Source organism: Asparagus officinalis, chromosome 8, assembly GCF_001876935.1.
Source record: "Asparagus officinalis chromosome 8, Aspof.V1, whole genome shotgun sequence".
In the NCBI taxonomy this organism is placed as follows: Eukaryota; Viridiplantae; Streptophyta; class Magnoliopsida; order Asparagales; family Asparagaceae; genus Asparagus; species Asparagus officinalis.
The window spans coordinates 117,511,972-117,537,828 of NC_033801.1; the positions used below are offsets into that span (position 1 = coordinate 117,511,972).

At 36.4% G+C, this 25,857-nt stretch overlaps 1 protein-coding gene, 1 non-coding gene and 1 pseudogene across 2 annotated transcripts; 2 read left to right on the plus strand and 1 right to left on the minus strand.

Moving 5' to 3' along the window:
* LOC109821785 lies at nt 4,060–5,000 on the minus strand (annotated as a pseudogene).
* On the plus strand, nt 19,797–21,150 carry LOC109822708 (probable sugar phosphate/phosphate translocator At5g25400). Its single transcript, XM_020388939.1, is given in 9 exon segments — nt 19,797–19,828; nt 19,830–19,939; nt 19,942–20,029; nt 20,031–20,082; nt 20,084–20,152; nt 20,155–20,253; nt 20,255–20,369; nt 20,372–20,668; nt 20,671–21,150. Coding segments are annotated over 9 exon segments (915 nt in total). The 5' UTR covers nt 19,797–19,811; the 3' UTR covers nt 20,739–21,150.
* Nucleotides 25,563–25,634, plus strand: TRNAG-UCC. Its single transcript has one exon. It is a non-coding gene; the product is annotated as a tRNA-Gly (tRNA).

The window sequence follows — 25,857 nt, forward strand, 5'->3', positions numbered from 1 at the left end:
ATTGTTTTTATATATTGTTGTTTTGTATATATGGTCTTGAAAAACAATTTTTGATCAAGAGACTTGAAAGTTATTTAAAACAAAGAGTTGGCATGTTCTTTTCAAAACTTCTTAATTAAATTTCTAAGATTTGACTTGGTTTTGTATTGCTATAATGAAAAAGATTTTCTAGGGGATTTACATTGGAGTTATATATAAAAACGTTTTCTTGATTATTAACTAGCTTTAATTAGAATGTTTAAATATATCAAGGAAAATCTGTTATTTACTGACTTATTTAACTTGGCAAGTTGACCGAATTTTGTGGGTATATTCACTGCAAACCCTCACGAGACTACAACTCGTCCACTAGGGTAACCTAGGGGTTTAAAGGCTTGTTGTATGCGCTAAATACAACCGCGATTCCTGCGAAAGTGAGTTAGGATTTTCTTTTTCTTTCTTTGCTAGAGGACTAGCAAGAGTTTAGGTATGGGGGTATTTGATAATCATATTTTATTACAATTTTATACCCTCATTATCTATTTTATATGAATAAATATACCACTAATAATTGCTTTTATCTGTTAATTGCAGGTTAATGATGAATAAATCTCAAACTCCAATATCTCAACAAAAACCCCTTGATTTAATGAAGAAATGAAGCCCATGAAGCCAAAGGAATTCTTTCAAATAATTCAAAGCCCAATGGAAAATCAAGAGAAAATGCCAAGCCCAAAAGTCCAAGCCAAAGCCCAAGACACAAGCCCAAAAGCAAAATACAAGAGTTCTGCGGACAGCAACAGGAGAAGAGCAGGCATCGATGCCTGCATCGATGGGGGCATCGATGCCCGCATCGATGCCTGTATCGATGCCCGCATCGATACCCCTATCGATGCGGGTATCGATACGGACGTCCAGGCAGTTACAATCCAATGGCTGATTTTTGTTGGTTTTGGATAAGATTTGAATCCAATGGCTCTCATTCACTGATGTTTACTATAAATAGGGGTAGAGAGTGAGGGGTTAGAGGTGTGAAAATTTTGTAAACTCCTTTTGGAGAGGAGGGCTACTCTTAATTGAGAAGGCCTTCCAAAAATTGTAACTTTAGTTGCAATTAATAAAAATAATTTTTTCCTCTTTAAATTTGTTCTTTCTCCTCTTTGTTGAATGATGAGGATGGAGATGAAGAGCAATTTGAAGGTTTGCATTTCTTTTCTCTTTTATTTCTTTTTAGTAATTTCTTTATTATTGCTTATTAGTTAGATTTAAATTCATGCTTGTAGTGTAGATTTACTTTCTTGTCTTTTTATTTCTTTTTGCACTTTAATTTGTAGAGTAGATTTATTTTTCTTGCATTTAATTTCTGCAATTTATTTTGTAGTTTAGATTTTTATTTTCTTTGTAATTAGATTTATTTCTTGTTCATAGTTTAGATTTTTCTTTTCTTTTTAATTTTGTAATTAGTTCTTTTTCTTGTTTTTATTTCTTAAAGATGTGAATTTAATTCTTGTAGGAAGTTTAGAATTATATGAAACTAGTCTAATTTCCTTTATATTGTATGAATTATTCTCTTGCACTTAAAATGTTCATGTTTAGGATAATCAACTAGAGAACTAATCGGTAGAAGAAGAATTTGATAATCTATGCTTATCTTAAATGGTTTGATAGGTTATGCTTATGAATTCTAGGATTATTATCATGTTGTTGTTCTTATCATGAATAGTAATTTTAACTTAGATGATAATTTGATAGGTTACACTTTCCTTAAATGGTTTGATAATCTATGCTTAATAAATCTAAGTTGAAATATGATAAAAAGAGAATAGTTTATATTTTGTAATTGAAATTGGTTAGTGGATTATATTCTAGATTTCTTACCTCTTTTGAATCCTTCATCTTAACTTTCTTAAATTTTCTTTTCATTTTTGGTTTTATTTCTTGATTTTATTAATTCATATTTCTTGCCTTGTGATTTCATTTATTCTTTAATTCTTCCTTAGTGGGTGTAGAGTGAGATTACAATAGTGTGTTGATTGTAAAGTTTTCGGTTAGCTAGAAAACCGAGTGTGAGGTGTACACGTTGTTCGGGTGAACGTAGAAAACCCGGTTGTGATAGTGGAATTCTCCCCGGGAGTAGGGAGCGGAGACGTAGGACGGAAGGTCCGAACTCCGTGATCATATTGCTTGTTTGAGTTTGGCTTAGCACTTATATTTGTTCATCTTTATAGCCTTTCTCTCATTGTTTACTTATTCTTGTTTTCATATCTTATATCGCCTTTGTGTATTGCTCATCATATTACCCTATCACTTGTGTAGATTGTTTATTTTACCCTTGTGTTGTTTATATATCCTTGCATATATACATATTCATCATATAGGATATATCTCTTTGTTGTTCATATTACTTATCCTAGCTCATATACATTGTTGTATTTCATACTTGCTAGGATAACTTGTTAATAAGTTTTAATTGGCATTTAATCGGATTAGATTAGCATAAGACCCTAATCACCCCCCCTCTAGGGTCTAACAAACATAATAACACCACAAACCCACTTAGAAATCCAACAAATCACACCATAGTATCGACTACAAATCCAAAAACATGTCACATCCCTAAATAGTTTTGTAATGTATATAACATGTAGTTTTCTCTCTCCATTCAGTTTCAAAAACCCTCCTACCAAAGGCACTTCAGTTCTTTGTTCCTCCCTTTATCTTTACACCCCCTCCCCTCTGTCAAACCAAGCCTAAGGGCGTGTTTGGATTCGTAGGGGGTGAAGGGAAGTTAAGGGAAACTAGGTGAGAGAATGAAAGGGAAGAGAATGGAGTTCCCTTCCCCTTGGTTACACCCCAATTTGGGGGGTAACAAATTTTATACTATTAGGGGGTGGGTGAACCAAGGGGAACTAGGGTGAATAATTTCACCTCATAAATGTTCCCAAACAAGATGAATGGAGGTGAATGGTTCCCCTAACTTCCCTTCACCCTCATTCCCCTCAATCCAAACAAACCCTAAATGAAAATTATGCATTCTGAATTCAAATCATTATGAAATCAATATGTGTTAATACATTGTGTACATTAACTCGAAGATCATCTCATCTACTACAAGAGTAAAAGGGATCATCGTGTTAAATTATGAATTGTTTACTATAGAATATCCCAGAATTTTATTGTCAATTTGATGAATTTACCTTAGGATATAGGACTTGTCTTTGAAAAATGGGATGTCTAAACTAATTCCATGATCTTATATCAAACATTTGGTTTCTTTTTTAATACTCAAAATTCAAATATTCATATATTCTTTTTATTTGCTTATTTGGCTTAATATAATATAAGAGCACAAATTATTGCCATAATTTATATATTTATATGATAAAAGATCATATATGTAATGTTTCTTTAATTTTTCTTTTTGACATGTTAATGAATCGATTGATATGGATAACAGTTTTGTTTCATGTTACTAGTAGAAAAACGATCAACCTAGACGAAAAAAACCGTCTAGGTTGCCCAGAATTTCGTCTAAGTAGATCAATCTAGACGGAAGTCTGTCTAGGAAAATCCGTCTAGGAAAGTCTGTCTAGGATATTTCCGTCTATGTTGACTCAACCTAGACGGAATTCCATCTAGGTTGATCTAACTAGATGAAAGTCAATCTAAACGGAATTCAAAATTCTATCTAGGATGCTACAGTAGTTTTTTTTTTTTTTTGTGTGCATAATCTACTTTGCACGGCATATAATATCACATGTACATGTGCACAATATTGCATAACACCAAATCATATTCATATCCAACACAATCTAATTATACTCCAATATTAAATCTAATTATATTCAAATAATACATTCACCAAAATACTAGAGCGATACATAAATTGTTTACATAGATAATAACTAATTTTAAATTTATATATTTATTTACAATTGGAACGAAATGAGATATATTTATAATCTTTTTACATTCTTCTATCCTCTACCCCATGTTTGTGATATCATGCCCCTTCTCAAAGGCTTCACAAACATAGATGTTCAGCTGCTTGAATTCCATTACTTGTCCGCTCAATCTATACTAGTTCTCCCCCTATAAAGTAAATATGTAAACAATTCATATATTAAAAAAAAGAAATAACTATAACTTTGATGAACTTTACATAATTTATAATTTACAGTATTAAATATGTAAACTATTAATACATATATTAAAACAAAGAAATAAACAGAACTTGTATCTGGCACTTATAGTGTCTTCATAATTCCTTACTTTCTTATTTTAATTTACTTTCTCTCTAAACTTAAGGACAAGAATATAATCGGTTATACTAATTATCAAAAAGTAACTGAAAATTAACTCGAAGAAGAACAAGCTGCTAATTAATCATGCAACAAACTCCACAACATATGAAAACTGTGCAGCATTACTAAGCATGATAGCCACTTAAATTGCTTAGATCTTCATTGGTAATGGATAAAAATGGAAAATTTATAATAGTACATTATAAGAAATCAAAAACTAGATCGTGATAATTCGTTACCTGATGCTTGGTAAGCTTCCTCCTGATGGCACGAGTTTTCTTGGGCCTGAGATACTTAGACATGAACTTTTTCTTCTTATAAGTCTCCCTCAGCGCCACCTTCTACTTCTGTGAGATCACTGTTAGCACTTGTGCTATCCCGAGCCTTACCACCTTGCTGTCATCAAATGCACGAGGTGGGGAAAATCTCAAAAAATCTAAAAATAATCAAAAAATTTGAAAAATGAATCAAGAGGCGGAGGAGATTACATCTTGGAGAGCTTGTTAGGGGAATCGTCGGTGACCTTGGTGATGCGGAAGAGGGCGAGCTCCACCTTGAGATCCTTGAGTTGGTTCAGGAGATCGGCCTTTCGATTTCCTGCACAACTCGTGGACCTTGATTCTCGCTGCAAAAAATGAAGAAGAGCTAATGAGATTAGATCTCTGTGAAAAAAACTCGAATCGAGATGAGATTTCGATTGAGTTTTTCTTTACCCATTAGGATTGAGATAGCGAGATTGAGCAGGAGGAGAATAGAGGCTGAGAGGAGAGAAAAGGGGAGAAAGTTGCTTAAAACCCCTAGCGAGTGACAAAACCCTAATTTCAGTTGGTCGGGTAGAAAACTTTCTTTTATCGAAAAATAATTTTGGCTCACCCACCATCCTAGACGAAAATTTTCTGTCTAAGATACATCCTAGAAGAAAAATTTTCGTCTAGGAAGGCCTTCCCTCTAGGTTGCCTACCTAGACAGAATTTTTCGTCTAGGTTGATGCAACATAGACGGATTAACCTAGACAAAAAATTTTTCATCTAGGTTGTGTCAAACTAGACGAAAAAAGTTCTGTCTAGGTTGATCATTTTTCTACTAGTGTGTAATGAATTAATTAGTCTTCTTTTTTCCTATATAAATCCAATTTCAATATTGAGCCTTTCTTTTGAATTGTACGACATTGATTGACTCTATTTTCACCATTTTTCGATACTTAGCGGGACCCCTTGATCTGAGATAAATTATACCGCCAAAGAGAAAATACTTAATAGCAGACCCCATTTGGAAAATATATAAGGAAGTTGTATTAAAGAGAAGGGTAAATATATTTAGCCTATTTTTTAATTCAGAATATTAAATTGATAATTTGTTAAGTAAAATTTATTTTAACCTTGTGATCGTTTTTAGTGTTTTGAAATATTGAGAATTATGACTATTTTCTTTATAATTAGAGTGATTATCTTTCTTCTCGAAAATAAAAATAAAAAATTAGAGAGATTATATTTTAAGCGTCCTAAATAGGAGTAGGAGTCTAAGTAAACATCATTTTGAGGTGTTAACTCATTTTAACCCCTCTAGAGCGGCTATCTTAATCCTTTTGTATTTTATATATTTGCCAAACTATGCAAGTACGGGTGGGCATGGATTGAGCTAGTTCAGGCTTCTAACCTTACCCGTCGGGTTCAAGGCCAGCCTGGATCTGACTACGGGCCCACTCGGATCAGAGTGAGTTGGGCCTACTTCTCTGATTATAGGTCTGTGATTGGACCTGGCCCGACCCACGACCCGTCTAGAGGCGGGCCGAGTCGGGTCTGGCCCTGGGCCTATGGCTCATGGGTCGGGCCTTGATTTTTTTAACTTTTTCCTAATTTTTTCATTTTTATATCTAAACTATATTAACTTTGTATTCTTATCTATTAATAATTATATTTAAATTACTATTTTTTCCTATTTTACTCTTTATTTTAAATGAGACACGCACACACAAAGATAAATATCACACATAAAAAATCTCAAATATAAAGATATATGTGGTTTGTGTTGGATATTTATTAAGAAAATGCAATTTTGCCTTTGTGTATTAGTCCCACATCGGAAAATTAAAAAGAATCCTCTCTCCCTCAACCCTATAATTACACCCTTATTCACATTCTAAAACATAAGAGAAAATAAAGTTTTTCTCCTCTCCTCTGGTTTAAAGAAAATTGTTTTTCCCCTCTTTAAATTTTGTTATTAATTTTTTTGAGCAATCTTCTTCATCTGAGCTGAAGCTCTGTACTCTCGCCCAAGTACGGAGCCCGGCCATTTTCAGGGGTTTTTACCATTATGGGGGAGAGAACCATTTACGTCAGGACGATAGACGGGTTCTTAATCTTCTAGGGCAGTGAATACATGACTGCTCTCGTCAGGCCAGATTTAATTATTTATATTATTCAGATTTATTTCATACTATAATTTTAATTATCTGATAAATTTCCAACAATCTAGAAGATTGAGAAGTTTATAGCTTTTGATTTAAATCAGGAAAAATTATTTTAAAAGTTACTGTTCATTGGAATACTCTACTGTTCATTCGGGAAAAAAAATTCATCTTTTCTGTTACTATTGATTTAGATCTATTCGTATATCTACTGTTAACATTGCTTAAAAAAATATTGTTTTCGGTTACTGTTCACCCGAAAAATTACTGTTCATAAAAATCATGTTAATTGTGTATTTACTGTTCATTTAAAAAAGTTACTGCTCAGAAAAAAAAATTACTGCTAATTGCTTGATTATCTATTAATTGTTAAAAAAAAGAACAAAAAAAATTCAGTTGTGTTATTGTTCATCCGAGACCGTTACTGTTCATCCGATATAGTTACTGTTCATCCGATTTAATTATTATTATCAAATTGTTACTGTAATAGATTAATTACTATTAATTGTTCTTAACTAGTAATTAATCTAATTTATTGCTACAATTAATTACTTTTAATTGTTGTTAATTATTTCTGTTCAAATTGAATTTGAAGTTAATCCGAAATAATTTTAAATATGTAATTAATGGTTTTAATTATTGATAAATACTATATTTATTGTATTTATTTAATTGTTGTTAATTAAAAATAAAAACTATACTGTTCATTTGTTTTAAGAACGGTATTGTTCAATTTTTAAAAAAAAGTTACTGTTCATTTAAAAATAGTTTTTTAATGTTCATTTTATTTTAAAAAAATCTGCTTAATGCTTACATAGAGCACTGTTCATCAGAGAATTATTCTTCTTTGTTCATAAAAATGCTTAATGCTTACATAGAGCACTGTTCATCAGAGAATTATTCTTCTTTGTTCATAAAAATACAATTACTATTCTATGAAAATTTGGTTTCTATGTTCATCAGAGAATTATTCTTCTTTGTTCATAAAAATACAATTACTATTCTATGAAAATTTGGTTTCTAAAGCCTATTTTATATATGTAAGAATCCTCTAAAACCTACCATTCTCCCCTTGTACCAGTGAATATGCACGCTTTTGTAATGTTCAATGAAACATGTCTATAAAATTTGTATCAGTGTACTTACTTTTTTTCTTGAAAGCCTCATATACATGGTTTTGACAAGTGAACAAAATCTGGATATATATATATATAGATATATATATATATATATATATATATATATATATGCTTTGAAGTATTTAAATTTTGTGATGGTTTAATGCATTTATTTCTTTAAGCTATCCATATGGTGCCTTCTATTAATAATTCCATACTTTGGAGTGTTTATGCATCTAATAAGCTTATTACAGAAGGTGGTAAAAGTGAATGCAAATTTGTTCAGCAACTTATGTGGTAGTTGTCTGCAGCAGATGGGTTTTTACTCTCAAGACATGAAAATCATGAGGTTCGAACATCAATAAGTAAACCCCTCCTCGGCCTTATCCAACATATGTTTGCAGTATAATTGCTTGGCAAATTAAATGCTTGCAGAAAATATTTTAAAGTTTCTATATACTGTTAAGGAACAAAAACTCATTGAGTGAACTGATTCAAGTTTTCTTGGATTAGTTGGTGTCTAAGGCAAGCTTTAGGGGTTGTGTAACGTGCTCTGCAAGGAACAATGTACTTAATTGATCTTTGATCAACCTCTAGTACTATCCTTACCTGGCTAACTACCCGGGTAAAACTTTAATCTTTTTACTTAATGAGTTTTTGGTTAGAGGAACCAGAATTATGAAAAAAAAATTCATATGCATTTATTTAATTACGCTTCTTGCATCATATATTGCCTAATGATAAATGATCAATATATGAGCGAACCAAATCAAAGAGGTGCATCTTTTAAAATTTTATTTTATATGGTGGATTATATTTCAAATCTTCAAATGTAAAGTTCATCTCTTTTATTGTGTTATGATGGATATTACAATAAATGTTCATATGTCCTTTTACATAACTTACATTTGTTACATGATTAATTACAAGGTTTTATGCAAGAATGCACTTGTAAAATTTAAAGCACGTATGTACAAATATTATTATTATTATTATTTGTATAAGAGGTGGTACTAGAAAATGGCAACATAAATTTGAAAGGTCTCTTTTGTAGACAACCAATTTAAATTTGGAAGGTCTCATTTGTAGGCAACCGATTTAAATTTGGAATGTCTCCTTTGTAGGCAACCAATTTGTAGCCTCTTATAATAGAAGAATTTTAAAAATTTTATGCATATGAATTATGAAGTATGAAATATATTGTTCTCTTGAATGCTCTGCATGTATCTATTATTAATTTCATTCATATATGTGCATATGCATAACTACAGAATTTTAGTTCCACATTAGTTTGAAATGTTCAAATATTAAGGTTAAATCCTAATCTGCACAAACACTATGTGTTTACATCTTCAGACATAGACTATGATCTTTTATGATCATAGACCATGACCTAATGTCAATTTCAAACAATATGATGGACTAATTACAAAATAAGAACTTGATAAATAAATACAACGCCTGCTAGATAAAGTTGTGATTCTAGACTTTGTTTAGTCTGTGAAAAGAATCTTGCTGACCCTTTGACAAAGGGTCTATCCAGGAGTGTGGTTCTGGATTCATCGAGGGAGATGGGGTTAAGCCCGTAGATGAGGTCACTGACAGCGGTAACCCAACCCTTATTTGGAGATGTAGTCCCAATGTTGGTTTAATGTGGTAGAAAAAAGCTGGACTAGTGACACTCGTGTGGAGCATCGACCCAGATATATTCATATATCACTATGTAGCTTGTGCTACTACCCCTTCTCTATGATGACGATGCTTTTATAATACAGCTAGCTAGGCTGAGTTTTACTCTTAATAAGTTCAACGTGTGTATTATGGAGGGTATTAAATAAGCAGCTGTAGTACCATTTGAGGACTTACCTACGTGAGAGGAACTGTGATGGCCGCGGTTAGGGGGGCTGGGCTGACCCCTAGAAACTCTCATGAGTCGGTTTATTGTGAGCATGGTCTTTAACGCTCAACCTGCTTTGCTCAATAGATGAAGACGTATTGTGTGTGTTTTTATCAATACCTGATTCAAGGGGCCTAATTCAAGGCTTAGTCCATTATGTCCCTCAGGTGGCGATGAACTCACTAAGGAAAGGTTCAAAGCCGAAAGCTACCTCTCCCGAATTCACGATACGTAAGGTTGCCCAACCTATATTTGTTTTATAATTTCTTGATTTATTTATTTATTTCTGAGTTTTCAGTCAATATTGCCTTTGGGGGAGGGGGGACTGTTGGATATTTATTAAGAAAAGGCAATTTTGCCTTTGTGTTTTAGTCCCACATCGAAAAATTAAAAAGAATCCTCTCTCCCTCAACCCTATAAATACACCCTTATTCACATTCTAAAACATAAGAGAAAATAAAGTTTTTCTCCTCTCCTCTGGTTTAAAGAAAATTGTTTTTCCCTCTATAAATTTTGTTATTAATTTTTTTGGGCAATCTTCTTCATCTGAGTTGAAGCTCTGTACTCTCGCCCGAGTACGGAGGCCGGCCATTTATGGGGGCTTTTAACGCTAGGGAGAGAGAGAACCATTTGCGCCAGGGCGATAGGCGAGTTCTCAATCTTCTAGGGCAGTGAATACACGACTGCTCTCGTCAGACCAGATTTAATTGTTTATTTTGTTCGGATTTATTTCATGCTATAATTTTAATTATTTGATAAATTTCCAACAGTTTGGACTTTGAAAAAAGGCCTATATCGACGGGAAGTTAATAACTTTTCTTTAATTTAAATTTAAATTACAAATATAAGAGGACAAATGACAAAAATATGTTAATCATTAATGTTCAAGGAGCCGAATTCCTTTAATTTATATTCGTCAAATTCTTCAAGGAAATGTCTTGTTTGCTATCTTTATGACCATTCTTCTACATCGAGTCGGGTTAATGATGGGCTAGGCTGGACCTAGTCAGGTTAATGGTGGGTTGGGTCTATTTCTCTCGTCCTGGGTCTAGGGTTGGACCTAGCCCAGCCCGTGACGCGGATATATCATAGACCGGGTCAGGCCCGACCCACTACTGGCCGGGTCAGGCCTTGCTCATTACGGGTCGGGCTGAATCATGACCCATGTTAGGCTGAGCTGGATCAGCCCGCGGGTCGACCCGACATACGCCCAACCTTATATGCAAGGTTACTTACTTCGTTCCTTCCATAGATTTATTTATTTATTTGTATTTGACAAATTAACGAGCTCTTCGTAACCCGGCATTTAATCCGTTGCCAAACGACAACCTAGGTGAGTTCCTTCCATTGCACATATCCATCCATCCATTAACACAAGTATGGCCTCTGTACTCGTCCATGAACAGTAATTGTGAAAATGGGATCCCATGGTATTCCTTTTTAATTATTTATTGAATTTGTAGCAGTCTACTTTAAAACTTCGGCGTTCTTAAGAAAAATTTCTACCTGAAAATGTTACTTTCTTATGAATAGCATAACTTTTTACTGTGTACTTAGTATGCTGGCTGCACTCATAGAACGGGAGAGGATCAGTTTTTAAAAAATTTATTTTAAGAAAATCAAGGATCACAATTGTGTTTACTGTTTATTCAAATGTTAAATCAGATACATTTTTATATTATAGGTTTGGCTAAATATTAGAAAACCATCCTAACTTCGGAGGATTATCGGATAAACCCCCAAATGAAAATATCCCCATAACCCCTACTTTTAGGGCGGCTTTATGATAAAATTTGAAAGTTAAAGGGTTTTCTGATAACCTCTAAACTTAAAGGGGTTTATGTGATATTTAATGTAGGGATTTTAGCCCTTGCTTCTCCTCCCCACCCATCCACAAAACTCCAAATATTCACATTTATTCACAAAAGTATCCAATTGGTTTCGTTCATGACATTAAATGTGTATTTAAAAAATGTCAATCCTTAAATCTGTGCATGAATTATGAAATCTAGCGATCTAAATACTAGTATTTATTTGGTGCACTTTAATACTACGAACTCATATAATTCTTTCATTATGAATTTTAATTAAAAAATTCCCCAGTGACCCAAAATATGAGACCAACAGGAGGGACAAGTGAGATGTTCCCCTCCTATTGCATAATGAGCTGACTATCATTAATGATGACCAGCTCATTATGCAATTGGAGGGGGCACCTTATATGTCCTCCTTGTTGGTTCCATATTTTGGGTCATTGTATCAAGGCTCATTTTAATTTAATGGATTTTGAGGAGTCAATTACAAATATGACTTAATGGGTTTGAGGATGTAATTATAAATTGATTCTTTAACTGTTACCGATTTGTCTTTATTGTTTTGGTTTCTTTTAGCTGTTTTCACCATGATTATGATCATTATTTATTTTGTTATTAGTGTCGGTGTCTTGGTCTCGCGATCCATAGTGAAACCCATTAATTATGGATATCTTCTCAAAAAAGAGCTCAGCTCTACTAAAATGACATGGAAAAAAAGTATACCAGGAAAAGTGCAACCAAAATAACGCTTTTGCGTTTTCGTTTTCTCTCGTCAAATTTGTATTTTATGTTTGTGTTTTGTGGGTCCAAAATAGGGTAGAAATTATTGTATAGTTGGTATTATTCTTTTCTTAATGAATCATAATAATCAATCAATAATTCCATTTATTGAAGAAAAAGAAAATCTTTCTCTGAAAAGTTCGAGCTGTACTCAATTTGCACCGAATTCAGTTAAAAATTAGCCATGAGACAAGAGACTTCATTAATATATATAGTATATTTTGAGCTTATTTATCCCTATAAATTACACGAGGATGACCTCTCTAAATTGCAATATAATATGATAGCAGTTGGACTTGATTGATCGCCAATTTATTGAATTATTCTCCAAGTTCACATCATCAAAAGTTGGCACAATCTTGAAGTTGACTATTCTTACATAACCAACAAAACAGTAGCTTAAATTTTCCAAGCCCATGTTCTAATGTTGCTATCAACTTCAAGTTGGCATAAAGACCAACTCCACCAAAATATTTTCTCTCCTTCACTCAAAAAACTTTCATGTTTTATTTTTCCACACGGGAAGAATAAGGTAGGAGAGGACCTTGTTTCCGCATTAAACCGACTAGTGCACGCCGTGCAAACCACGAATTCTATTTTTTTTATTTTTGCTACAGTAATTCTATATTTAAATACGATTTTGCCAGTGTTACAGTAATATTTTTTAAAATGCCTATTGGATCCTTCTTGTCTGTGCTACAGTAACAAAACTGTAGTAATTTACTGTGTTATTTACTATAGCATGAATAGTAAATCTTGCATCCTCCTATTATTATAGAGGAATAGATTAAAACCCCCTCTTGTCTGTGCTACAGTAACAAAACTACAGTAATTTACTGTATTATTTACTATAGCATGAATAGTAAATCTTGCATCCTCCTATTATTATATAGGAATATCTTAAAGGTGAAAACTCCTATCAACTTAAGTGGATAGGAAATAGTTGTCCACCAAACTTTTTATCCATGGATCTTGCCTAGGGATCATTGCATGATATGAAGAGACTTTTTATATATTAATAAATGAGTGGCTAAAAAGTTTGGTGGACAACTATTCCCTATCCACTTAAGTTGATAGGAGTCTTGCTCTATATTAAAACCTCTGAGGGAAAAGATAATAGTGAGCAGCACTACACCATAACTTCGTAAAACTTCCACTAAAAATAATGACTAATATTGTACTAAGGATAACCACAAATTGGCAACTAGTTAGGTAGTAGATTGCTTAATATTTCATCAAAATATTAAATATTTAGGGAACTAACATTTAGTAAATCACCCCCAAAAAAAATAATCATATTATTGTTCCAGCACCTCTAATTTGCACTACGTGACAAGCACTTAGACCCCTATACGTTCCCGTCAACTTAAGCCATCTTTTGTCACTTTACTGTTAAAATTACCTTCTCAATTAGTTTACGCTTTTCATGGAAACGTCACAAATAAAATAAATTAAGTCTTCCACTATATTTACCTTCTCAATGACGAAAAGGGGACCAAAATCATGTGACTTGATTAGAGGTGTAGTATTAATCACATAATTGCTCACATGATCTCGTGCATTAAGTGTGCGCCGACAGAAGCTGGATACTATTGCATCCAACTTTCCAATTACATTCTCATTAGTACGGATAGCAATGTAGTGGATTGATATTTAGATCTGCAAGATTCCCTCATAAATATGTAGGATTGTAGAATTTACGTGGAAATCCAATTACATTAGGATCTATACCCAATATTTCTCTCCAAGTATGTCAATAATTTCTCTCAAGAATCAAAATAATGTGGACAAGGTTTTTTGGTGGCATGTACTATACTTTATACTTAATAGCAAAAAATGGTTTATATTAATAAGAATCAATAGAAGGTATATCAACATTGATCTCATGAACAATAAACTCAGGGTTAGAAGAATTCCAATAGTAACACATGCTACATGCATCTTTAAACTTTGCAAACAAATGAGCAAAATTATGACATGTAAATGCTTAGATAAGCATCTACTAAGTAATTTTAATTAGCACCAAAACATAAAGACATCCCAAGCACCGGAAAAACATTTTGGAACTCAAAATCCTCAAAAAAAGAATCAAGAGATGGAGAAAAGATATTTTTGGCTCCAACAACTCCAAGAAATCCACCTATCTTAACACCATCCATTCCCTCAACATTTTGGAAGAAAGCAGACCTCTCCATACCTCTGAAATCAATCTTAGAATTTCCCTCAGAAACAATCTCTCCTCTCTAGCCAAGCAAGAAGAGACCTACTGGAAGCAGAGGTCTAGACTCCAATGACTGCGAGAGGGTGACTTCAATACCTCCTTCTTCCACAAAATAGCCTCCCATCACAGAAGAAAAAACTGCATTCCTCATATCACCTTCAACAACACCCTTACCTTCTCCGAGGAAGAGAAAAAACATGCCTTCTTCCTTTTCTTCTCAGACATTTTCAAAGCTAAACTCATCTCCTCTTTCCAGTTAGATTGGAGCCATTTATACCCTCAGCCTAACCCCTACCTCCTCTCTTTAGACAGCCCCTTCTCAGTATCTGAAATCAGAGCTGCAGTCTTTGGTCTTCACCCAGACAAAGCCCCAGGTCCTGATGGATTCTCCATCCTTTTCTACCAATCCTTTTGGGAAACTCTAAAACCAGACATCCTAGCTTTTTTCAGGCACCTCTACTCAGACTCCACTCATCTCCACCTCATCAACCGATCATTCATATCCCTCATTCCCAAAAACTTATCCCCTTCTCTAGCATCAAACTTCAGACCCATTAGTCTCCTCAATAGCCTCTTTAAAATTTTCACCAAAGTGTTGGCCAACAGACTTAGCCTTTTTCTCCCATCCTTAATCCACCCTACCCAATCTGCTTTTCAGCATGGTAAATCTACCATTGACTCCATCATTTTGGGTCATGAGGTAGTTAACCAGTGCTTTTCCAAAAAGTTAGAGGCCTGTATCATTAAGCTAGATTTTCACAAAGCTTTCGACTGTGTTAGCTGGGATTTCCTCATGTCCATCCTTCAAGCTAGAGGCTTTGGGCCCAAATGGTGTTCTTGGATCTCCTCCATCCCGATATCTTCTACCTCGTCTGTATTGGTTAATGGGTCTCCAACCAACCCCTTCTCCTGTCATAGGGGTCTCAAACAAGGATACCCCCTTTCACCTATGTTGTTCCTTCTCGTGGCTGACGTCCTGTGCATGATGCTTCATAATAGTTGTGATCACGGAGATCTCTCTGAACTCCATTTGAAGGGTATGCTCAATGACATCAAGTCCTTGTAGTTTGCAGATGACACAATTGTTTTCTGCAAGGCCAACCCCACAGACATTACCAATCTCAAATCTATCTTATATCTCTTCGAACTAACCTCTGGTCTATCTATCAACTTCTCCAAATCCAACATGTTCTATAGTGGTAAATCTGTTACCAAGGGTCCACTTCTAGCTAACATCCTCAATTGTGCCTTTGCATCACCTCCTTTTAAGTACCTTGGCCTTCCCATGAGAAGATGATCCCTCTCTAAGGCTGACTGGCAACCTCTGCTCGACAATCTCCATCGTAAGCTTTCCATATGGAAGAGTAAACAGCTTTCCATTGGGGGAAGACTGGTTCTTCTCAAATCTGTCCTCTCCTCCATCCCCCTTTACTTCATGTCCTTCTTCAAACTCCCTTGTTAGCTCATCAAGAAGATTGACAAAATCAGACGTGATTTCCTTTGGGGTGGTGCTAACGCTAACTCCAAATCCACCCACCCTGTCAGTTGGGACATAATTTGCTCTCCTAAAGCCAGTGGGGGCCTTGGGGTCTCCAACCTTCACTCATTCAACATCTCCCTCCTGTCTAAATGGCTTTGGAATTTCCTTGACAACAACAACCACGTAGGCAAAGTCCTCCAGTCCATCTATCACTCCAACCTGCACAACCCCTCTCACGGGTGTCAGAGCTCAAAATTCTGGAAAGATGTCACCTCCTGCTACCAATTTTTCTATGGATCAGTCAAATGGGCTCTAGGAAAAGGTTCTAGGATTCTCTTCTGGGAAGACAAATGGTTAGGAGTTAACTCCCTTGCTAGCTTATTCCCCAAGGCCTATCTCCTGGCCTTCTCCAAGTTCATTCCAGCGGAGTCCCAAGGGAGATCCGTGGGGGAGAGTTGGTCGTGGAAACCAATCCTCAGGCGACCAACATCTGATACCGACAGAAGCCAAGTCCAAGCTCTCATCCAACTCCTGCATGACTCTAAGCTTGCTCCTTCTTCATCTGCTAACAGACCATCGTGGCTACTTTCAGATTCCAAGTCTTTTACTGTTAGATCCATGTACAGATTCATCATGGATAGAGGTCAGCGTTACCCATATAATGCTGTTGTATGGAATAAGCTTATGCCTAGTAAAGTTCAGTTGTTTTCTTGGCTTAGTCTTTACAGATTGAAAACTAAAGATAGATTAGCAACTCATGGTTGGCTGACAGACACTAACTGCCCCTTCTGTGATGACCATGAGTCCCACGACCACCTTTTCCTCTCATGCAACTTCTCTAAGCAGATCTGGGTTCCATGGCTAGCCAAAATTGGTATTGTCTTTCTCCCCACAAGCATCCACCATTGTCTCTCTATCTGTTCAGACAAGTCCATTCAAGCAACCGCTAGACTTTTATGGGGCCTCAGTTTTCCTACGGTTTGTTGGATCATTTGGAAAGCTAGGAATGACTTCATCTTCTCTAATCAGTCTTCTACGCCGCGGCATATCATCAACAAGACGGTTCACTTTCTTCTTTTCTGGACAGGTGCCTCCTCTTCCAAGAAAGCTAGTAAGTTAAACAAGCTCATCTTCAGCTCGGGGCTCCCTGATATTGCGGAATCAAGTGCAGACAGCAATGGTCTTCCTAGTCCTCATGGATAGTGGCCTCTTTGTTAGCAGTTCTTTTCTTTTTTTTTTGTTTCTCAGTCCCAAATACCAGGGTTCTTGTTGTAGACTGGTTATACACTGTTTTTATTGTTCCTGCTAGATGTTTTGTTTTGTTCTCTTCACATAGACATCTTTGGGTGATTTGGTCTAATACCCTCCAACTCGAAGTCTCGGGCCAATTCACAATCAGATATCTTTTGTAACAACTCTCTTTATGAATTATATATACATGATAGGGCAGTATGCCCTATTTTCATTCAAAAAAAAGCACCGGAAAAACAAAATTTTAAACTGAAAAGATTAAATTATGTCAGTATTTTAATTATCATCATACACGCTATGAATTACTTTTATTTTTATGTTGTACTTAAAAATAGATCATAGTCATTTATTGACTGACAAGTGACAATGTTCTTGTTGAAAAAAAAAAAAATTCGATCGGTTACCTATCTGCAACGATCGGTTACCTATCTGCAAGGATTATGGATGAGAATGTCATATTTTGATCCGATCCAAAATGTGCATCTAATTAATCTAAGTTACATATATTAAGGAACTAGGTCCATGTGTTAGTTGAAATTTACTATTAAAAACAAGTAAATCGAATTATAAAATATTGCAAATTACAATATAAACTACAAATGGAAGTCTAAGGTGAGGGAGTGCGGGGCAAATGAATTAATAGAGCCCACGCGACTCGGTCCTTGCCAACGCCATTAAATCGCACGCGCCCGTGTGACCAAGATAAAAATGAAAATCATGGTCAATTACAAAGAAGCCCCCTAATCGACAACAAGTTTCTCACAAGGCCTCTACATCTATTAAATTTTGGAAGAGGAAAACAAAGGGGAAAAAAGAAAAGTATAATTTATTCTGGTCATAATATTGTGTTTTTGTGACAGATCGTAAATTTTCTCATCTTGGAAGAAGATGGTCTATTACAATTATTTACGAAAAGTCACATTTATTTTAAGATATAAATAAAACAACACAAAGTGAATGTAGAATTCAAATTTAATCCGTTGATGGCTAATATCAAACAGTCAAAATGAAAGAAGTGATTAAGGTGACGGAGGTCCTCTAACCCTCCAAATGTCTGATTCTGGAGTAGACTGTTCTTCCATGCACAAGTAGAAAATCATAAGAGGGTAGGGTTGGGTTCCCCGGTTGTCCCTCCGACGATCAAGTCAGTGATTTTGCTTGAGTGGAGAAGTAAAAATGAACTGCAGTAGTTCTTAAGCACAGCGGGCAAAGGTAAAGATCTTTACCTTATTATTGAAAATAATATCCCTATTTATAGTGGTGGTGTTAGGGTAGAATGGTAACTTCGATCAAGTATGGGATGAAGGCCACGTGATCAGTTGTCAGTACGCGAGAGGGGCTCGAGGTATTTTGTTGCCTTTCTACTCGTTCAGTGGTCGAGAAGCACCGGCTTTTGAGTCGTATTCGCAAGATGTCGGCCGATTTAGTCGGTCGAGTGGGGTGATTAAGCAGTTGTCTTAGCCAGGATCGACAAGTAACACCTTTTGAATTGTCCTCAAAAAACGTTGGCGTGTCGAGTCAACCAAATTATGCCTTTGGTTATATTGAAGTGTTGACTCGATTACGCATAATGTGAGACACATGTCTGCCATTAATTGGAGATTACTTTTCAACACTAGAATGACTATAACATAATCCTTTCACATAATTAAAATTTTAGCTTGAACTATCTGAAACTAAAAATTTTTAACAAGGGTTTTTTTCTTATAAACCCGAAGTTTTACTCCCAATTACTAAAAAACCCACCTAGTTCTATATATTCAATAAGCCTAGCATACAAAGTTTGTTTGCATCTAAACCCAAAATATTGGATACAAAGCGCATAGCTCATATAATAGGATATATAGCTACATGCTATAGGGTGTATAGCTGCATATTAGAGGGTATATGATCTACATATTATAGGGCATATAGGCTATAGCTACATACTTTAGATGTATATAACCTCTTTTTTTAACACGAGATAAACCTTGGTAAAGACCCGATGATCTCAGGCCTAAGCTCGAGTTCGATCATTGAACACGTATAAAAGGCTTTTTACGCAACTTACCACAGAAAACAAAACAAAACAAAAAAAAAAAAAAAAAATTCAAAACCCAAAATATGTACCGAGTACAAATCTTATCGACTACCCGGTCAGGATGACCACAGGACCAATCAACCCCAGTGGTAGGATAAAATCCGCCCCGCGCGAATCTCAAAGCATCCCCCCCTCACCGTCCGGGCACGTGTCCGCCACAGCTGGCCGTAATAACCTCACTAATCAACACGCCATCCGCAGTCCCCACCCAGCCACCTTCAACAAGCCACCCAGATCTGAGACCGCACCTCGCCCGACCTACCAGCAGCTGTTAGGGTTTCCCCCCACCCCCAGATCTTGCAAGACGCCCGACCGAATTCGGCACCCGCTCATGGACCGCGAGCTCTCTCCTCCTCGTCCGCGTCCGGCGCGACGGCGTCCTCAGGTAAGGTCGTCGTCTCCTTACTCGTACGTTGCGATCGTGATCACCCTCTCCTTCGCCCGTCATCTCTACAACCAAGTACATCCTCGACGTCCAAGATGTACAACTGGCCGTTCCATCTCGCTGACGATGGTCCACATGGCTTTCTGCTGCCTCCTCGCCTTCCTCATCCACCGCGTCCTCCGCCCTCCGCGACCTAGACAACCGGCTCCCGCGATGACGCGCGACCCTACGTCTCCCCGTCCGTCCCCATGGCGGCCCTCTACCGCTCTCCCTGGGTTTCCAACTCCGCCTACATCTACCTCTCCGTCTCCGCACCAAGATCTCAAGGCGACTGAGCCGTCGCCCGTCTACTCCCTCGGCGTCCTCCTTCAAGAAGGAGTCCTTCAGGTCCTCCCTCCATGCCAACAATGCTCTCCATTCCCTCGGCGTCGCCATCCAGCAGCCTACGGGGAGGCCAGGCTTCGACGCCTGGGCGCTCGCCTCTGCTGCCCCAGCTTCGCCGCCGTCGCCGTTCGGGAGGCCACGCGCCTCGTCCTCAATACCAGACCTGCTCACCACCCAAGGATGCTCGCTCAACCCAGTCTCCCATCACTACGTCGCCCCCTGCTGCTCGCCTTGCCCCTCCGCCCCGTGGATGGTCTCCGTCGAGCTGCCGTCCTCAGGCGCACCTCCTCCTTCCGCTTCGACCTCTTCGTCTTCGGCACCAACTCGCTCTGCGCCTTCGCGCTCAACCTCGCCGTGTTCCTCCTCGTGGGGAAGACCTCGGCCCTGACGATGAACGTGGCCGGGGTCGTGAAGGACTGGCTCCTGATCGCCTTCTCCTGGTCGGTGATCAGGGACACGGTGACCGCGGTGAACCTGCTCGGCTACGGGATTGCTTTCCTCGGGGTGGCGTACTACAACCACGTGAAGCTGCAGGCTTTGAAGGCCAAGGAGGCGCAGAAGAAGGCCACGGCTCGGGCACCCTGCTGGAGGAGAGGGACGGGGAGCACCACCCGAGGAAGAACGACTCGCAGGCGTAGGCCCCTGTTCGATCTCGGTACTGATTTCACTGTCACTCAATTTTTATACTGCTTAGTCTGCAGGTGTCGCTATTGTTTAGGCTGTTGCTGGTAGTTTGAGGGGGGAGAGGGACGCGGGAGAGGGGGAGGATGCGTCTTAGATTAGGTTGATTTGTTGGTGTATTGAGATTTCTGATATGGTTACCGGTACCTTTTGATTATTATTTTTCATGGTTTTATTCATCAAATCTGTTGAACTCCTGAGATCTGGGCTCGTGGTATTCCGCTGATTGTAGTGGTATTGCGCTCAATTTCTTTACTTGTTTTGATAGATCTATTGTTTTGATAGATCTAGGTTGATTGTCAATGATATCGATGAGGATCTGATGATATCAATGAGGATCTGGTAATCTATTGTTTTGATAGATGTGCATCTTCAATGTATGATCTGAATGGGGGATGTGATTGCTTGCTTATAATTAGCTTCCAGCTCTCGCTACGTAATACGCTAGAGATGCATGCGTCTACTGCAATGCACAATATTAAATCTGTAGTTGAATTTAACATTTGAGCTTATAACTCCCATGTACGCATCTTTGCAGTTTCCTGTGATAGAGTACTTGCGATTATTTGCTCGCCCCTTCTGGTTGAGTTTAACTTTAATCTGTGAGAGTTGGATATTGCTAGTTCTCTATGCAGCATGATTTCTGATGGTTGTTCTCAGCAATAACTTAGGCAGCAGCTGAAAATAAGCGGTATTTTTCGAGTGAGAGTAGACGGGGCTTCGTGATTTCCTATTTAGCTCAACTAATGGCATAGAATATGCTTTGTGTAAACTATGTATCACGCTCTTGAAATGTCCATCAGTTTGCGTAAAACATGAATCACACTCTTTAAATGTCCATCATGCAGGCTTGTTGTTTCTTGTGGTTTTTCACCCTTCAGGCACAGGACATGTGAGCATATATGTTGATTGCAATTTAGATACCCTAGAAAAAGAGTTACTGGGCATATGTTTTCTTTATGGAAGTTTTGTACATTCGTTCTATGGATATGGTAGGATGTTTGACGATTTAACTCTGGATCCTTGAAATATTAAGCTTATCTCTAGTTGAGGGTTTAAGAAGACCAATTCACAGGACTAATTGAGTTATTAATCATGGCTATTGCACAGTCTTTTCATGGTGGATGAAACCTGAATGGGCACAACCGTACACGTGTTTATATATGTATCATTACCCTCAAATTTGAACTGATGAGGACCATGATACTAATGTTTTCCCTAATGCTTATGTTTCTTTTCTTTTTTTTTTTTTTTTGGGGGTACATCACTGATGTAAAGGTTGTATAAGTTTAGAATAAAACTGAAATTGCTAATAAGCAGGTAAAATTGTAATACATTTTTCCGTACTAACAAGTCAAATAAAAAATGGGTCATTAAAACCCAGGAAACATAGGTGTGGAAAGTTACGGTTATTGTCTTAGTTTTAGTGTGTCAAGTGTGTGACATGTCAGCCTCCTAGCTGTCCAGCTTGGAAGGATTCTCATATAGACTTCTTCCAGCAACTATTGCGCGTGCAGTTAATGCTTAATTTGGTGATTTTTCTTTTGCACGGGTGCCTCCTTGCAAAAGTTAATAAATCCAACTGTGTTATAGATGTGGTTAAAAAATCCTGGTTCATAGTTATTTTGAGACATCAACAATTTCTGCAAAGAAAATTCGAAGGAACATTGGAATGTCAGAGAGATCTTGAAAGAAGCCATTCCAAAGGGATCAAATAAAATGCTGCAGAATTTGTGGCAAGGGATTGATTTAAGGAGCAGTGATATATACAGATTGCAAAGTAGCATTCAGTCTGGTAGATCAGAAAGTCATAAAACCTATTTAAGTTTAAGCTGAACTTAAATCGCTCGTTAATGTGGTCAAGTAAACCTATTTGTCGAAGCAGCTCTGAGGCTAGAGACAATGGCAGGAGATAGTGGGACACATCTAGTCAGTTGGTTTCTTAAGCATGTAATAGAAATGCTTCTCCTCTGATCTGGGATGGCTGCGTTTTCGGCCATTCAGACTGTTTCGAAGCACTTGATAGGAAATTTCAGTATAGGGTTCCATTCTGCTTCTAAGTTATGGTCTTGTTTGGAAAATTTAGTGTTCACCCCTATTTTCCCTTGTATTGTAGTTGGTCACTATCTTCAGTTATGTTTCTGTTTGTGTACAGATACGAGTATTGCTGACATGATATGACACATCAAGGCAACTTGGTTGGAAATATCAGTATAGGGTTCCATTCTGCTTCTAAGTTATGGTCTTGTTTGGAAAATTTGGTGTTCATCCCTATTTTCTCTTGTATTGTAGTTGGTCACTATCTTCAGTTATGTTTCTGTTCGTGTACAGATACGAGTATTGCTGACATGATATGACAAATCAAGGCAAATCATAGACTGTGATAAAAACTACATAAGAGAACAAGAAGTGTCGTGTTCTATGTAGTTGCAAAATAGGAGTGTCCGTGCTTCCTAGGTTTCACTATGATGATGATATTCTTGCTATGTAGTATGTGACATCCGAAAAATTTTGTCATATTTTGTTGGCTGCGGCAAGCTAATTTATCTTTTTTTCAAACTTCTAATAACTCGGCTCTGGATATATTTGCGGATTATGGGACTACTTAGGTAGCTTAATTGGAGATATTTTTATCTGGCAAATCTTGCGTGTATTCAGCTTAACATACCGTTATAGATAGCCTGTATGAATTATTTTCGTTAAGGATTTAATTTTATGGTTTGCCGCAGTATATGACCTTGAGTGGCATTTTGTTATGGATTCAAACTTTTTTACTTTCGAGGACCTCTTAATGTATGGTGTTGAAGAACTTATCAGACTGTATCTCTGGTGCATTTGCTTGTTTGAAACCTGAAAGTTATTTATGGACTAAATTTTAACGGCCAGTTGAGTGGTCTTTTTCCTCATCACCATCTTCATGATTTTCTTTGCTGAGTTGCATCCTGTGTACTGGAGACTGTATCTCTGGTGCATTTGTTTATTTTAAAACCTGAAAGTTATTTATGGACTAAATCTAACTGCCAGTTGAGTGTTCTTTTTCCTCGTCACCATCTTCATGATTTTCTTAGCTGAGTTGAGTCCTGTGTACTGACCGGTGGTCGCAGAGTTAAACTTGTTCGTAATCTCCTAGCACTCTGCTAGGTTTCGTTGTATAATTATCGATCTTTTGAATATATGTTTGTTTATGCTATGTGAAGTGCGTTTGCTTATGTTCTGTGGACGCAGCATCCATTATCATCTACGTTGCTTATGGAAATTCCATGAATCTGAGTTACATTGGTGCTTGTAATGAGTTCATCGTATATCATATCAAGTCGATATGCAGTTTGCATCATATATATCAAGTGTTGAAATGATGGCTGATGATTCTCAATTTACATGAATTAGTTGTTGCAGGTGCAGTCATATGTTTTATCATGTTATATTGAGCTGAAAATTGGACATTTATCGTATATTTTGTAGGTGATGTATTTTCATATCTGGAAGTATTTTTGGGCTGACGTACTTTGAGCTGTATCTCGTTGAATACTTTCCGAAATGGTTGGGGTCTTGATCACAAGAAGTTTCTTAATATTTTCAACAATAGTTTGATCCAGGTTGTTTATGTTGCAATATTCTTCAGTTTAGGCTTTTAAGATTCTTTCTTCCTGTAGTTTCTTTCATAGCTCTGCTTCCTCTCCTTCATATGGAGGTATAAACGATAGTATTGTTTCCTCGAAGTTTTAAGCTTAGAAAAGATGGCGACTTGTTCTCATGGACTCTTAATTTTTCCGACTTTTTTGTGTCATAGCGTTAAATCTGAAGTTCATTTTGGGGAATTGGGATTGGTACTATACTTCGATGTTGCATCTTAAGGAAAAATCTACATGAGCGTGACAATAGAATGAGCTTACTGTTCATGGTGAATTGGGATTGATACTGTACTATGGAATGCCGTTGTGTTCTCGCTCTCTCTCAAAAGATCTTAGGGGGTGTTAGTCGATTAAAACATTTTCATGCAAAATGAGATAATGGTCAAAGTGGAATAATTTTTCGCTAGTGAGATATTTTAGTGGGATAAATATGAACAATTTTGTGAAACAGAATATTTTGATAAAATAAAGTTAGATAAATTTTTATAATCATGAAATATATATATTTATGCATTTTGAAGATATAAATACTATTTATGTATTTTAAAGTTACTATTATTGGTCGATAATTGCTTACAAGAATGTTTTTTACTATTAAATAACTTTTAGTTAGGTTATAAGATATTGACAATTATTATTATAATGATGGTGATAACCATAATAGGAAAGAAGTAAAGAAACAAAAGAAATATAAAAATAACAAAATAAATATGAGTTCTAGTTTTTTACCATCTAGTTCCAAGTTAAAACTTGAAATAATTTGAGAGACTAGAACTCTCATTTTTTTATAGAAAAATAAAAAAAGTGGGATAATTTTGTACCATTATCCCAATTCTAGTTTTGTTAGTGTTCTACTTGACTAACACTGTAATTTTTTATTTTAGTTTTACTTCTATGTGACTAACACATTAAAAATTTATCCCACAAATTATCCAAGTTCTAATTTTAAGTTCTAGGTGACTAACCTCTCTTAGGCAAGTGAATTTTTTTTTTAAAAAAATTATATTTCAAAACACAAGTTATTAGAAGTTGCGGGGAACTGATATGACTATTTTTATTAGAAAAAACTACCATGAAAGATAGCAGTGCGTTGAGAGTTTCAAAATCCTAATAGAATGTTTTATTTAGTATAATGGTACAATACGTCGAGCGTTTGTAGTCCAACGGTTAGGATAATTGCCTTCCAAGCAATAGACCCGGGTTCGACTCCCGGCAAACGCAGTGTTTCAAAATTTTTTTCAGTAATTTCGTAAGTTTTCTTCGGTTGAATTTTTCTTAAATATTTTATTTCCAATTGAAGAATTTTTGCCAGTTTTTCTTTGGCTGTTTTAAGGTATGTGATGCCATCTACCAAAACTCCAATTAATGGAAGTCTTAATGGAGAGTTTTCGCAAGTTTTCATCGGTTGCTTTTTTCTTAAATATTATTTTATTTCCAATTGAAG